The sequence below is a fragment of the Lithobates pipiens genome, unplaced genomic scaffold (genome assembly GCF_037356315.1).
Source record: "Lithobates pipiens isolate NorthernLeopardFrog02 unplaced genomic scaffold, aLitPip1_a1.2 Scaffold_28, whole genome shotgun sequence".
NCBI lineage: Eukaryota > Metazoa > Chordata > Amphibia > Anura > Ranidae > Lithobates > Lithobates pipiens.
In genome coordinates this window covers 153,664,706-153,679,241 of record NW_027507789.1, presented here as the reverse complement: position 1 = coordinate 153,679,241, position 14,536 = coordinate 153,664,706, and the positions used below count along the sequence as shown (strand labels likewise).

The following is a 14,536-nucleotide window of genomic DNA, read 5'->3' as shown; positions in this document are numbered from 1 at the left end:
ACTCTACAAGGAGATGCCCTGCCTGTGGCAGTTCCACAATGAGTTTTATGCCGACATAACAAAAGAGGAACGCAGCACTGCAGAAACTGCTTTCTTTAGTGCGGATCATGGTCCCCACGGCAGACATGGCCTATCTGAATAGGAAAATTGTGGCCATGAGGATTACATATCTCAGGGAGAGAAAGAAGCACCTGGAGTCCTTGAGAGCAGGAGAGACAGATGCCGTTTATTCCCCCAGGATGGTTCACTTTGACATGCTGCATTTTCTGGTAGACCAGGGGGTACCCAGGCCACCACTCTCCAGGCTTCCTTCAAGGCATCCTTCACCCCCAGCTGAGGCTTCCAACGTCCAACCTGGGCCTTCCAGGCAGCAACATGTGGTGGGGCCCAGCTTGAGACAGGTATTGCATTGTTGAACATATTTCTTGTGTTACATTTAATGATGTTAACTAGATGTTCTTATTGATCAGTAAGTTGTGATTTCTCAAAGTGGTTTACACATTTACAATAGACATTAGTGACCAAAAATGATTGGGACGGGAAAGAAAAATGCTGGTGTCAGAATGATAGTCTGTTCTATTTGGTAACATTCAATTAGCAAAAGCCAGGAGCACAAAATGGTGTGATTGATGATCAAAAAACTAAAACTATGTCCCCTTTTCATACACAGGAAGATCTCAGCCGGGGGGGAGGCTGTGGCAAGTGGCAGCCAGGAGGTCGAACAATGCCCTCCTTCTCCTCCTCTTGCCCAAAACTACAGGAGCCCAGCCACAGCCTAGAAGGATGCCTGGTGGGAAGTCCCGAAGGAAGACGAGAGAGTGATGGCCTGGGTTCAGTCTGGTCTGCCAGAAGATGCAGCCTCTTGAAGATCCACATCCTGGGGACATAAATGGCATCTGAATTTCCTGTTCTCTAGGACTTCTGGACCAGACTTCTCTCCCTGAGATATGTACTCCTCAGGCCACCAATTTTTTATATTCTAATTTGTTCATGTCTGCCCTGGGGGCCAAAGGCTGCACCAAAGTAAGAAGTTTCTCCAGTGCTGCGTTCCTCTTTTTATTTTATAGCAACCAAAATAAAGGTTTTTTTTGTTTGATGAAATACTTGTGTATGTGTTTTCCTTCCAAAAGGCCACTTTATTTGTGAGCAGGCAGGTACATTTCAAAAATACAAAGTGAAATGAATAACAAGGGGTACCAACACTAAACAACCTCCTGTAGAGTAAAAAAGAAAAACCAAAGATAAAAATTTAAATAATGTTGTTGTGGTAAGTTTACACACAAAAAACACCCCAAAAAAAAGGAGAAATTAGCAAACTGTCTTTAAAGGAGATTTTTAGGATTTAAAAATAAAAAAGCATCCAAAAAAGAATAAACAAACTCTAAAATTGTGTAGATGTGACGCAAACTAAAATTGTATTGCTGAAATGGTTAAAAAAGAGTCATGAAATACGTTCGGGAGAAGTGTGTGTGACTATGAGCATCAAAAGAAGTTTGTTCTTGCAGCATTGTAAAGAACAAGAGAATGTGCTTCATGAATGAATTTTTAACAATGCAGCGTGACGAATGTGCTATATCGCTTACGAGCAGTAGTTTTACCTGAACGAGCGCTTCCGTGTTGGAATTTGAATGTGAGCATGCGTGGCACTTTGTCCGTCGGAGTAGGCTACACATGATCGGAGTATGTCCTATCAGATCAGTTTGTCGGAAAATATTTCCAACAAGTTGGAAAATTTGGTCCGTTGGATATTCCGACGGAAACAGTCCGATGCATACCACACACAGTCGGATTATCCGACAACACGGTCCGATAGGACACATTCCGACGGATTCTCCGACTGTGTGTACAAGGGCTAATGTGCACAAAACACGTACATTCATTAACCTTTCACTATTTATTTGGTTTTTATACAATCACTTTAACACTAGTTTTTTTTTCTCCCCTACACTTTATCACTTTTCACATTTTCTGTGTCATCTCACCACCCTACTGTTAAAGTTGAAAGTTAATGCCCTTTTTGGCTTATTTACATCAGTCATCAAATTTCTAATTTAATATTATTATGAATGTAATATAATTTTTTTTATATATTTAATTACCATAGTATATGATAGATCACTGTAACAGTGTCTGACAGTTTAATATATAAATTGAATACACTATAATTGATATGGGTTTGCCTATGAGCTAACGCTCTGGTAATTGCCTTAGGTTCTGGCCCCGTCCCCTCTGGGACTCTTTGGTGGGGGGCATTTGTTTACCTGTGACTCCTTGTAAGCCGCATTGAATGGATCCTCGTCCTCCTCTCTGTGTCTCATTGTGGCGTGGGGGCACGCAGAATGATCTGGCGGCTGTGTGGGGAGGTTCTGACCGAGGGGTATCTCCAAATGCAATGGTAATTATGTGCAACATGTTACCAAACATTTTTGCATATATTATATCTTGTTTTTAAATAAATTTGACATATTATAAATTTTCTTTTTCTTAGCAAACTCATCCTCTGAAGAGACCCCAAACATCATGGGTCGAAACGCGTCAGTAGCTATTATGCAATAATCATTATTATATGCAGTGTATAACCTTTATGTTTGCTACGTCCTGTATTTGGTATGAGTATATCCCCATTTGAACTAATATTTTGACACTCATCTAATAACCCACCTTATCTTCCAATAAATAATTTTTATTCTTTACTCAATGGTTATTTTTCTCATCACCTATAGCTGCCTAACCCCCCCCCCCCCCGGGGGGACTGTTTCCATTTTCTCTGTATATATACAGGCTAGGGTAGTATACGGATGAGCTAGGGTAGTATATGGATGGGGTAGGGTAATATATGGATGGGGTAAGCTAGTATACGGACAGGCTAGGGTAGTATATAGACAGGCTAGGGTAGTATATAGACAGGCTAGGGTAGTATTACGGACGGGCTAGGGTAGTATACAGATGGGCTAGGGTAGTATACAGATGGGCTAGAGTAGTATACAGCTGGGCTAGGGCAGTATAAGGACGGGCTAGGGTAGTGCATGGGTGGACTAGGCTAGTATACGGATGGGCTAGGCTAGCATACGGATGGGCTAGGCTAGCATACGGATGGGCTAGGGTAGCATACGGATGGGCTAGGGTAGCATACGGATGGGCTAGGGTAGCATACGGATGGGCTAGGGTAGCATACGGATGGGCTAGGGTAGCATACGGATGGGCTAGGGTAGCATACAGATGGGCTATGGAAGTATATGGATGGGCTATGGTAGTATTCAGATGAGCTAGGGTAGTATAGGGATGAGCTAGGGTAGTATATGGATAGGGTGCGTGTGTTGGGGGTTCTACTGGGTGGGGGGTGTTGGTCCTGGAGGTACAGTGAAGGTGTACAGAGGAGCGGAGAAGTCGTATGGCTGGAGGGGTCATCATCTGATGAGCAGGGATGTGGAGTGAACAGAGAGCGGGTAGCTCCTTCTGCAGAGCAGGTCTGGCTGTGAGTGGCAGTCGGACACTCCGGGACAGACATAGAGCGGACTCCTACTTCCAAGTGCTGGAGGAAGAGCATGGTCTGGCCAGTCAGGCTGTGTGCTGGGGCTCAGGATCTGTAGTTGGGATCGGTGCTGGGATTACCAGTAGGTCACTTGCACATACCAGTCCGCTGCTTCATACCAGATACCCCGCTGTACCTACTGTGCCAGTGATGTTGAGGATGGAACCTGCCGGAGCCTTGTGGTGCAGGTCAGGACAGAGCAGAGGGGCCCAGGGGGCCAAAAGAGGCTGAGGAGGAGCATGAAGAGCAGACCCCCAGTTCCAGCTTCACAACTGAACTACTAGGCTTCCGTGCCCAAGAACGAGCCAGCAGGAACAATGTGATCTCTGTAAGAGCCATCAATCAGGACCTGAGGGAGGGGGGCCTGCTGGAGAACGTTGTGGAGACTTTCTTTGACAGCCGCTTCTGATGGCGACCCTGGTTGGGAACATAGGCAGATCAGTGGCCATGGCTGTGCCCTAGGCAGCAGTGCATGGCTGCGCCCTAGGTGGCAGTGCTCCCTAGGTGGTTGCCTAGTTTGCCTAGTGGTAGCATTGGCCCTGAACAGAGCACCACAACGCATAATACTTGGTGTGAAACTTGGTTGTTAAGCCACTCTGCATTACCATATTATCCTCTCTGTCTCCTAATCCTGTATGTGCGTGATTTATAAAAAAAAAAGCTGATTATACCTAATTTCAGAGCGGCGGTTGGTGATCACGTGATCAGTCAGCTTTCTCCCTTCCCTGTCTGGTACGAGCTAACAGGCAAGGAGGGGAGGAGGATACAGGAGACAGAGGAGGAAAGAGCAGGGCTTCGGAAGGTAGAATCATGTAAACTGACCACGTTGTCAGGGCTCAACAGCCATGATACACTGTGGTATGTTTACAGGGGGAGGGTAGAAACTTGTAGGATCAGCCAGGTATTTCAGGTTATACAGGGGGCCAAATTACACAGCAAAAGCACTGTGCTGTATAACATGCTTTAAAGGGACAGGATCCAATTTTGTCTCTTTTTTTAGGTTAACAAACGCTTTAAGTGAACTTTGTCACCTTAGCATAGTTTTTTTTTGTATAGAAAATAAATTCTTTTCATTTTGCTTACTAACTGAAGCTGCTTTTTATCATTTCTATAAATAATATTCACACAATTGCATATAAAATATACACAGTATCACAGGATACATAATCTTAGAGACTGCGTTCTAATGCGTGCATTGGATCTGCAAGCAAGTGCACTTCAGGATGTACATGGAGGTGGTCCTTGCAGATTTCAACAAGGTGCCTGCAGGGAACAGCTGAGCCTCCTGGGTGGCTGAAGAGGCCCTTCACACAGGAATATGGAATGGTGCAGAATGGGACATTCCACTTGTATTGTTTTCTCTAGGCCAGGAAGCAGTTTCTTAAGTCTCCCTTGAAACAACCAAGTGGACCAAACATATCTGATACAACAGTGTATTGGTTGATTTCATTGTTTGCAAGGCAAAGCCAGTCACCATTGCATCTACTGCAGAATGGCACCAAGCCACAGGGTATGTTAATGGTATTCTATCACCTATCACATGTTTCCTGCTGCAATACAGACAGTCTAATTCCCGAAAACCTAGACTGGGCTTCCCATGATCCAGATTCCAGTGGAGTTCTCCTCATGCATGGGGAAATGCTGTGCAAAAAACATCTTCGGAAGTTGCGGGATGTCAGGTTGTAGAGCAAGGGAGTGAGACAAGCACTGAGATAATAGAAGCAGTTGGTAATTGGTTGCAGTGTGATATAGGAACGGTAGTAAGTCTCTGTCCATTGATCCTTAGAACGCAGTATAGTCATCAGCCGTCGTGCCTGGAATGGCAGCCAGCAAACAGCTAGCACACCCACAATCCAACCTGAAAGTAGAAAATAATAGTTATTATACACATGCAGAACTAATGTATAAGCATAATACCCCAATATATATTCTTCACACTCAGATAAAAAAGGGTTATTCACATATACCAGGGATATGCAATTAGTGGACCTCCAGCTGTTGCAAAACTACCATCATGCCTCTGCCTCTGGGTGTCATGCTTGTGGCTGTCAGAGTCTTGCTACACCTCATGGGACTTGTAGTTCTGCAACAGCTGGAGGTCCACTAATTGCATATCCCTAACATATACCAATTTATGTTGAAAATTCATTAAAAAATTGGAGCTTTCCTAAAATAATTTCTTCTGGTTCTCTGGTGCCTTCTTAAAGTAAATCAGTAAAAATAGAATTTGTGGAAAAAAATAAAATAAAAAAAACACATTGATGACTTGTTTTAGAGATGCAGGGCCTGGGGCTTTCAACCCTATAATGTTCCACTGATTTATTAAGGGCTTTTTTTCAGCAGAAACATGAGGAAAGCAGTTCTGGTACCTCCAGCACTGAGTGTATGCAATGGCAAGGGGTGCTGGGTTGTGATGGAGGGGCTACTGAAGTTGGCTACTGGGAGGTCTATTGTTGCAGGAAGGGATCTATTTTTTGCATGATGATCTATTGCTGCAGGTGGGGGATCTTTTGTTACTGGAGGATCAATTGTTGCTGGAAGGGATCTACTGTTTAGAGAGGGGTGTACTAGAGAGGGGTGTACTGATGCTGGCTGCTGGAGAGTCTATTGGGAGATCTGTTGTTGCTGGGCGGGAGGTCTACTGCTGCTGGCTGCGAGGGATCTATTTTATTGCTTTTCTTGTCATCAATACTAAATTCCATACAACTTACTTAACACTACAACACTGGCTCTATACTTTGTAAAAGGGGCCATACTGGGAGCTGTGTAGGGGGTGGAACCAAGGGTCGATGCTCAGAGGTGTGTTGGGACAGAACCAAGGGTCAGTGCTCAGAAGTGGGCTGGGGTGGAACCAAGGGTCAGTGCTCGGAGGTGGGTAGGAGCGGAGATAAAAAAGTGACTTAGAAGGGGGAGTTCCTGCACCTATTCTCTGAGAAAAGAAGCACTGGATTTACTGAACTGGAACAATCATGTAGCCAGTAAAGTCTAAGCAGCATTAAAGTGAAAGTGAGGGCAGTCAGCTAATCAATATAATCTGTGCAGCCTTTCCTTTTCTTACTTACTTCCATTTGTTTGCAATGCGCAGTGCATATTAGTTGTGGTCATGTGCAGTATTCTATGCATGCTCATAGGCGTGCGTACAGGGTGTGCTGGATGTGCCTGCCCAGATAGCAAGCAATTGTGCTGCAAGCTTGAAAATGACTTGCTAAGCTATTGCTAGACTTGCCAGGCTTCACAAGCCTGTTGAACAATTGCAGCAAGTCTGCATTGCATGACTCCAGATCATCTTTCTTTGCAAACATTCTGTAAGTCTGCTGCAAGTTCTGGTTCAGTTATGTTGTGCAATAGTCACCCCACCACAGGGGTCACTGTGGCAGAATGTTCATGCTGTAGACTTGCAGAGATCTTGCTGTAGACTCATCACTGCCACTTTGCTCTTGCTAGAGACTTGCCACACAAATGTGCTACAAATTGGAAAAGTGGCAACTAGAACTTGTGCTTCAAGTGCTCTGCAAGTGAAAATTTGCAGCAAGTTAAACGACTTACAATTCAACACTGTCACAAATTTGTGGTTAGTTATGCTTTCTATCTGGGTGGGCAAACCCTAATCATCCCCTGTGGTGCCGATTCCCCCTGTTTTCTGCTGCCCACTGTCTTCCCCCTGCAGGGAAGCTTTCAATTTCCCTCTTTCCCACTCATGCCGGCCGCTGTGAGAGATGTTTCAGGATGAGAGCAGGCCCAGTAAATATTTAATTTACTGGCCCAGTAAATATTTCATTTACTGGCTCCTTCCTTTTCTGAATGAACACAGTGAGTGATCTGAACCGCTCATTCCAGTGTTCATTCTTAACTGAAGCATAGTAAACAATGTTTACTATGCTTACATTTGTGAATTAACAGGAAGCCACTCAGCATAGAGCACATCCTACTTGTTCACTGTCCAGTGCAACTGAGGCTGCAGAGAAATGGACTAGGGAATTTGTGTCCTCAGTTCCTTTCTCTGTCTCAAAAGTGAGACATCAGGGGTCTGTTTAGACCCCTGGTATTTTACCAAAGATGCCCAACGGAGCTCCTAAAAAAATTGTCAAAAAATAATAAGAAGATAAAATTGTAAAAAATAATAAAAATAAAAAACTACTGACACCAATCTCTTCTCTACTGACACTGCTCTGCTGATGTACACATATGTGTTTTCACGCTCTGGGATGCACACCTTAATGCAATAGGTTGTGCACACCGATGCGCATGCTACAATTCCTATAATCCATAGTTCTTATTCCATCTCAGGAGCAGGCAAGAGAGCGTGGCTACATTTCTACATACAGTGGGGCCAGGGAGAATGAACATAGCCACCCTCTAATAAGAAGTCAGTTCACAGCAGCAAAAAAGGAGGAGGATGAGAGCAATAAAAGGCATACCTCCCAACCATCCCAGATTCCGAGAGATTGTCCTGAGTAGGGATGAGCCGAACACCCCCCGGTTCGCACCAGAACTTGCGAACGACCCCCGCGTTCGAAACGAACGTTAGAACCCCATTGAAGTCTATGGGACTCGAACGTTCGAAATGGAAAGTGCTAATTTTAACGGCTAATATGCAAGATAGTGTCCTAAAAAGGGTTTGGGGACCTGCCTCCTGCCTCAGGGGACATGGGTCACTGCAAAAAAAAGTTTTAAAAACTGCCGTTTTGGCGGGAGCACAGATTTTAATGACGAAAAAAAAAAAAGGTGAAATATTCCTTTAAATATGGTGCCTGGGGGGTGTCTGTAGTATGCCTGTGAAGTGCCACGTGTTTCCCGTGTTTGGAACAGTCCCTGCACAAAATGACATTAAACGGAAATAACACCATTTAAAACTGCTTGCGGTTTTAATGTTATATCTGGTTCCTGCAATATGGTTGAAAATCATTCAGAAAAATGGCATGGGTAGCCCTCCCTGCCCATTACCAGCCTATTTTGGGCCTCTCAGAGTTAAACAACCGCCCTGAAGCCGTTAATCGGCAATGGGCAGTTGTTAAGTGGTTAAAGCTCGATCACTAGCTATATAGGTGAGGTGAATATAGTGGTGTATACTGCGGTCAGGGCACAGACAACAACCACTACACAGCAGCAAGATAGAAAATCAGCCAAAAACGATCGGTGTGTAACTGTGTTGAAGGTACACAGAACACCCACTGCTTCAGATGCTAACACACTACACGAGGCCGCCTCAAAGGCGGCCTTATATAGTGTGGGGCGTGCACTACACAGCCTGAGCTATGATTGGCCACAGGCAGGATGCCTGTGGCCAATCATGGCTCTCCTCGCTGCTGGCGCTACGACGGTCACAGTGCATGCTTGGCCAATCATGAGCCAGCAATGCACTGCGCCACCGCAGTGCATTGTGGTCCGCGCGCGCCACTCAAATTTTGACGCGAACGGCCCAAAACGTTCGGAATTCGCCGAACAGCCAATGTTCGAGTCGAACGTATGTTCGACTCGAACACGAAGCTCATCCCTAGTCCTAAGATTTCATGTAAATCCTGGAGCCCCGTGGATCTGGGCTGGAGTCTCAGAGCCTCATGGTGAAATGAGTTACAGCACTGGGCTCCACCAATGCACCTTACAGAGGTGTGCTCTCGCAGGTAACCCAACGCACCTGCCCCACATGTCCTAAAGAGTGCTCTGGGTCCCTGGCACCATGATGTATTTGACAGGCAGTGACACAGAGAGTTCCCACTGCCTGTCACTATAATACATGGTTTGTGCAGAGGGAACCTTCCTCTAAGCCCCACCTCAGTTCTGAGGTGCATCATGCACAACACTAAGGCCTCTTTCACGTGGGACGGATCCATGATGATCCGCCCCGTGAACATCCGCTTGCTCAGTGGGGATCGCTCCATCGATCCCCGCTGAGCAGGAAGATGACAGGTCTTTCTCTGCACACTGTGCAGGGAGGGACCTGTCAGAGCACCACTCTCCCCTATGGGAGATCGGATGACAACGGACCGCAGAGTCCGTCGTCACCTGATCCGATGGCGGATGGAAAAGTAGGTTTTTCCTCTGTCACACCTTTTTTTCCCAGACATGTCACCGCTGACATCCGACACTCCATAGAGGTCTATGGAGCATCCGTTCAGGTCCACCTGTCAGTTTTTTAGGTGGAGCTGAACGTTCGTGTGAAAGAGGCCTTAGAGGAAGAGCCCAGGAGCAGTACTTCCCCTAGCAATGGGTCACGCTGATCTGAAGCCGTTAAGTTTTAAAAATATCACTGATGGCACACAACTGACCAGGGGGGCAAGTAACAAAAGGAGGGGGGTGTCAGGTAAGAAAGGATGCTGTGAGGAATGCTGAGGAGGGCAGATTACAAAGGATGCAGTGAGAAGTGATTGAGGAGGAGTATATGTGTTAGGGGGTTTTGGGGGTGATTTGGGAGGGGGGAAGAGTTGTGCTAGAAGGGGAGGCTGGTGGGGTAAATTGTGCTGGGAAGAGGGATTTGGGGGGGGGGTTGTTGGAAGTAGGGATGCACTGAAATTTCGGGCGTTGCAAAAGCCGAAAAATAATTTTCACCGATACTGGCGCCGAAAATGGGGCGGGCCTGCTGGGATTGGCCCCGTCCATCACGGGAGTGTCATTCCATCTTTAGTCTCTCCTCCTGCCCTCCCTCCTCACCCATGCTGCAGGCGCCCGTGCGGTCTCGCTGTAAAGTCCCCCTCTCCCCAGCGGTGGCTGCATATGGCTCCTCAGCCGATGTGTAAATCGGCTGTGCAGGAGCTCGGGCACGCTGTTTACTATGAAAGTAAAAGCAAGGGGGAGAGGCATCTAGCAGTGTGTGCTGTGCTCTCTGCCTCCCCCTAGAGTGCAGTACCCAGCATGGAGAATAAGGTACAGAGCTGCAGCTGCCATTTTTTAAAAATACTGTCTATATATATATATATATATATATATATATATATATATATATATATATATGTTTGTATGCCTCTGTGTGTGCGCATGTGTGTGTTATATGTGTGCATGTTTATATGTGTGTGTTATATGTGTGCATGTTTATGTGTGTGTGTGTGTGTGTGTGTGTGTTTTTATGTTTATGTTTATATGCACTGGTGAGACACAGGCAGGCTACATGACGGGCACTGGTAAGCTGCTGGGCACAGTGAGGCTGCATTGATCTCCTGTAGCATGTCTGCAGTCTCTGACCATTTTCTGTACCACAAGGATTTGGCGAGGGATACATTCTAGAAGGACAGGGAGAAGTTTTGCTGGGAGGACAAATTTGGGGGTGAGGGGGTTTTGTGAAGGGAGCAGGATTGGGGGAAGGAGGATTTGTGCTCGGAGGAAACTGAAGGGGGGATTTGTGCTGGAATGGAGCTGTTGTACTGGGAGGGGGATTTGGGGGTGCAGAGGATTTGTGCTGGGAGGAGGAATCTCGGGGGGGGGGGGGGGGGGTGAGATGATTTGTGCTGGGAAGGGGGTTTGGAAGAGAGAGGATTTGGGGAGTGGGGTAGGATTTGTCCTGGTGGTGATTTTGGCTGAGAAAGGAAGATGATTCGTGACGAGAGGGAAGACTGGATGGGGAGGAGGATTTGTGCTGGGATAGGGGGATAGGGGGCGTTGAGTAGGATTTGTTCTGGGGGGGATTTTTGCTTTCAAAGGAAGAGGATGTGTTGGAAGGGGGGTTGAGGACATGTGCTGGGAGGGGGGATGGGGAGGATTTGTTCTGGGAGGGGGGTTTGGGAGATGGAGTAGGATTTGTTCTGCGACGGGTGGATGATTTATGCATTTTACCCAGGAGGGATAAGCGTGCAGATTAAAAAATTATATAGAAAACCTGTGCTGGAGCATATGTTATAAATGAGCAGCCGCTTAAGCAAATTGTGACACCAACAGCAAAGATATAATGATGTATAGAAACAGCGCCAAATCAATAAATAGGTAAATAAATCAATATTTGTTAAAGAATCTTATGTGTTGTTATAATAACACCAAACTTATTTCATACCAAACATAAAGTGATATCAAACTAATTTGTTAAAAAAAATTCAGTCCATAAAAAGCCCATCAGTGAGGGCATAAAGAAAAAAATGTATTGAAAAAGTTCAGAGAGGAGCAATCAATGCATATTCCAGTTAATGAGTGTCCCCACATTCCCAATATTCAGTGCTACCACCGCCAGGTGACACCAGATAAATGAGCCTCTAACCGGATCCTGTGTAGACCATCATATAATGTAGCACTCACCCCCGAAGGAGCTGGTGGTTTTATTGGGCTTACCGTTACCTTCTTGACCTCGTCTCCATCTAGGGGGTCCCATGGTAGGTGGCCCACAGAAATGTGGAAACTGACACTGAATCTTCTTTTGGGTTATTTATTTGAACCAGAAACAGAGTCTTTAGACAAGGGTAGAGGGTTAGGATTAAGCTCAGGAACTTTAGACTGCAAAAATGGAAAGTCTCTTATAAGAAAAATCCAGAGAATAGCAACTGTTTCACAGCTGGATTTTACAACCCCCGGATAGACCTCCTCTCACTAGGCCTAGCAGCTGGTAGGGTGTCAAGCAAAGTCTCTGCCACAGACTTGAGTGTAGGATATTTGAGAAAAGTCTCTGCCACAGACTTGAGCGTTACTGAGGGACATAGACAAATTTAAAAAGCTATCATACGGTACCAGTATCTCTCAGCCAATCCGGCGATACCGTATGAATGTAGATCCATGTAGTGTCCTTCAACTAAGCCTCCAGGCCAGCCTTGTGTACGGCCTTCTCCTGAAGAGTCCTCCCCTGGGGTTTCTCCAGTTGCTGGGCCTCTCCCTTGGATGAGACGGCACTGGACCACCTTTGGATTCAACAGGCCCCGAAATCCATTCAGGCCTGTCCCTGCAGTTACATTGCCAGCCCCGAGACTTGAAATGCATGGCTCTGCACCCCAGGCCAGGAGAGCCGTGGGGGCTGGTCAGGAGGAGTAACTCAGCTAGACTGGTACTGAAACCAGAAATTTAGAAAATTTGCCCTAAAACACAACTGTAGTTTCAGGAAAATTAACTTTGAAAATACCATAGCGCCTGCTCGTCAGGAGCTGGCGCTACCTATAATATTGTCAAATGCGCATGGTAAATTCCTTAGGATGGAAAGACTACAAACACCAGGTATGTGTCCAATCATGGTTGATCCATCAGCACAATGAAAAACAAAATGCATATACGCCCATAGTGTCATATTTAAAATCAATTACAACAGCATCAGAAACCTCGAACTTCCGGGATCGGCTGAAAACACGGAAGTGATGTACCCAACTCATTACCGACTAGTTGTGTCACAGCCCATGTGACTTCATCAGGGTTTTGTGCACTGGTCCAAATCATTTGGTGGAGGGGGGATTGTGGTGTGGGGTTGTTTTTCAGGGGTTGGGTTCGGCCCCTTAGTTCCAGTGAAGGGAACTCTTAATGCCCCGTACACACAATCAGAAATTCTGCCAGCAAAAGTCGGATGTGAGCGTTTGGTCAGAAATTCCGACCGTGTAGGCTCCATCGGACTTTTGCTGTCAGAATTCCAGCCAGCAAAAGATTGAGAGCAGGTTCTCTATTTTTCGGTCGGAAAAAGTTCCTATCCGACAATGCGTTTGTCTGTATGCAATTCGGACACGCAAAAAATCATGCATACTCGGAAACAATTCGACGCATGCTCGGAAGCATTGAACTTCATTTTCTCGGCTTGTCGTAGTGTTATACGTCGATGCGATCTTGACGGTCGAAAGTTCAGAGAACTTTAGTGTGACCGTGTGTATGCAAGCCAAGCTTGAGCGGAATTCCGTTTTAAAAACCATCCAAGTTTTTTATGACTAAATTTCTGATCGTGTGTATGGGCATAAGGCATCAGCATACCAAGACATTTGGACAATTTCATGCTCCCAACTTTGTGGGAACAGTTTGAGGATGGCCCCTTCCTGTTCCAACATGACTACGCACCAGTGCACAAAGCAAGGTCCATAAAGACATGGATGAGTGGGTCAGAGAAACTTAACTGGCCTGCACAGAGTCCTGACCTCAACCCGAAAGAACACCTTTTGGATGAATTAGAGCAGAGACTGGGAGCCAGGCCTTCTCGTCAACATCAGTGCCTGACCTCACAAATGCACTCCTTGAAGAATTTTCAAACATTCCCTTAGATACACTCCTAAACCGTGCGGACAGCCTTCCCAGAAGAGTTGAAGCTGTTATAGCTGCAAAGGGTGGACCAACTCAATATTGAACCCTACGGACTAAGCCCACGTACACACGGTCGGAGATTTTGCCAACCAAATCCGTCGGATTTTGTCCGTCGTATTTAGTCCGACGGATTGTGTCCGAAACTGTTGCATACACACGGTCAGGCCAAGTTGTCTGATTTAGCGGTTGCCAAGAACGCGGTGATGTAAGCCGTGTACGGCGGGACTAGAAAAAGGAAGTTCAGCACCACGTCTGGCAGCTCCTTCTGCTGATCTCGGGTTTTAGTAGAAGTTTGGTGAGAGACGGTTTGCGCTTTCTTTCAGATTAGTGATTCAGATCGCTACCGCTCTTCAGTTTGTGCTTGTCTTTGCGTATCTGATAATCAGTGCGTGCAGTCATTAAGTATTTGCTTCTCATTGTGGACTATATCTTGGTATAGTACGCTTTGAAAGGCATTTTTTATTGTCTGCTTGCTTCTGCTATTCAGGTCGTCCTTTCAGGCCTTGCTGTTTATCGGTGCTTTCTGGTATCCGTTCTGACCAGCCGACCGTTTTCAAAACATGTTTCATCCACGTACTCATCGTACAGTTTGTGCTGTGCAGGGGCTTCGTGTTGGGGTTCTTACTTTGACTTTGACACAAGCCCGGTCCATGAACAGGGAGGGGAGGCGTTTGTGGACCAACATGCCTTTGCTTCCTTGAGATCCGCGAGAATAATCCTGTTCATTTCTGGATTTTTCTCAGGATGACGGACCCCGTTTTTCACCGTCTGCTGGCTTTGCTGACCCCTTATATCACCAGGCAGGATACCTGCATGCGGCAAGCC

General features: G+C 46.1%; 1 protein-coding gene across 2 annotated transcripts in view; it reads right to left on the bottom strand.

Moving 5' to 3' along the window:
• Window positions 1–977: 977 nt before the first annotated feature.
• Window positions 978–14,536, bottom strand: part of LOC143935679 (G-protein coupled receptor 39-like) — a 32,449-nt gene continuing 18,890 nt past the window's right edge. The window contains exon 2 of one of the 2 annotated variants that reach the window (XM_077459721.1): window positions 978–5,390. In XM_077459721.1, coding sequence (XP_077315847.1) covers window positions 5,062–5,390 — 329 coding nt within the window. In that variant the 3' untranslated portion in view covers window positions 978–5,061. The remainder of the gene's footprint in view (window positions 5,391–14,536) is intronic. The other variant, XR_013263571.1, reaches the window with a different exon arrangement.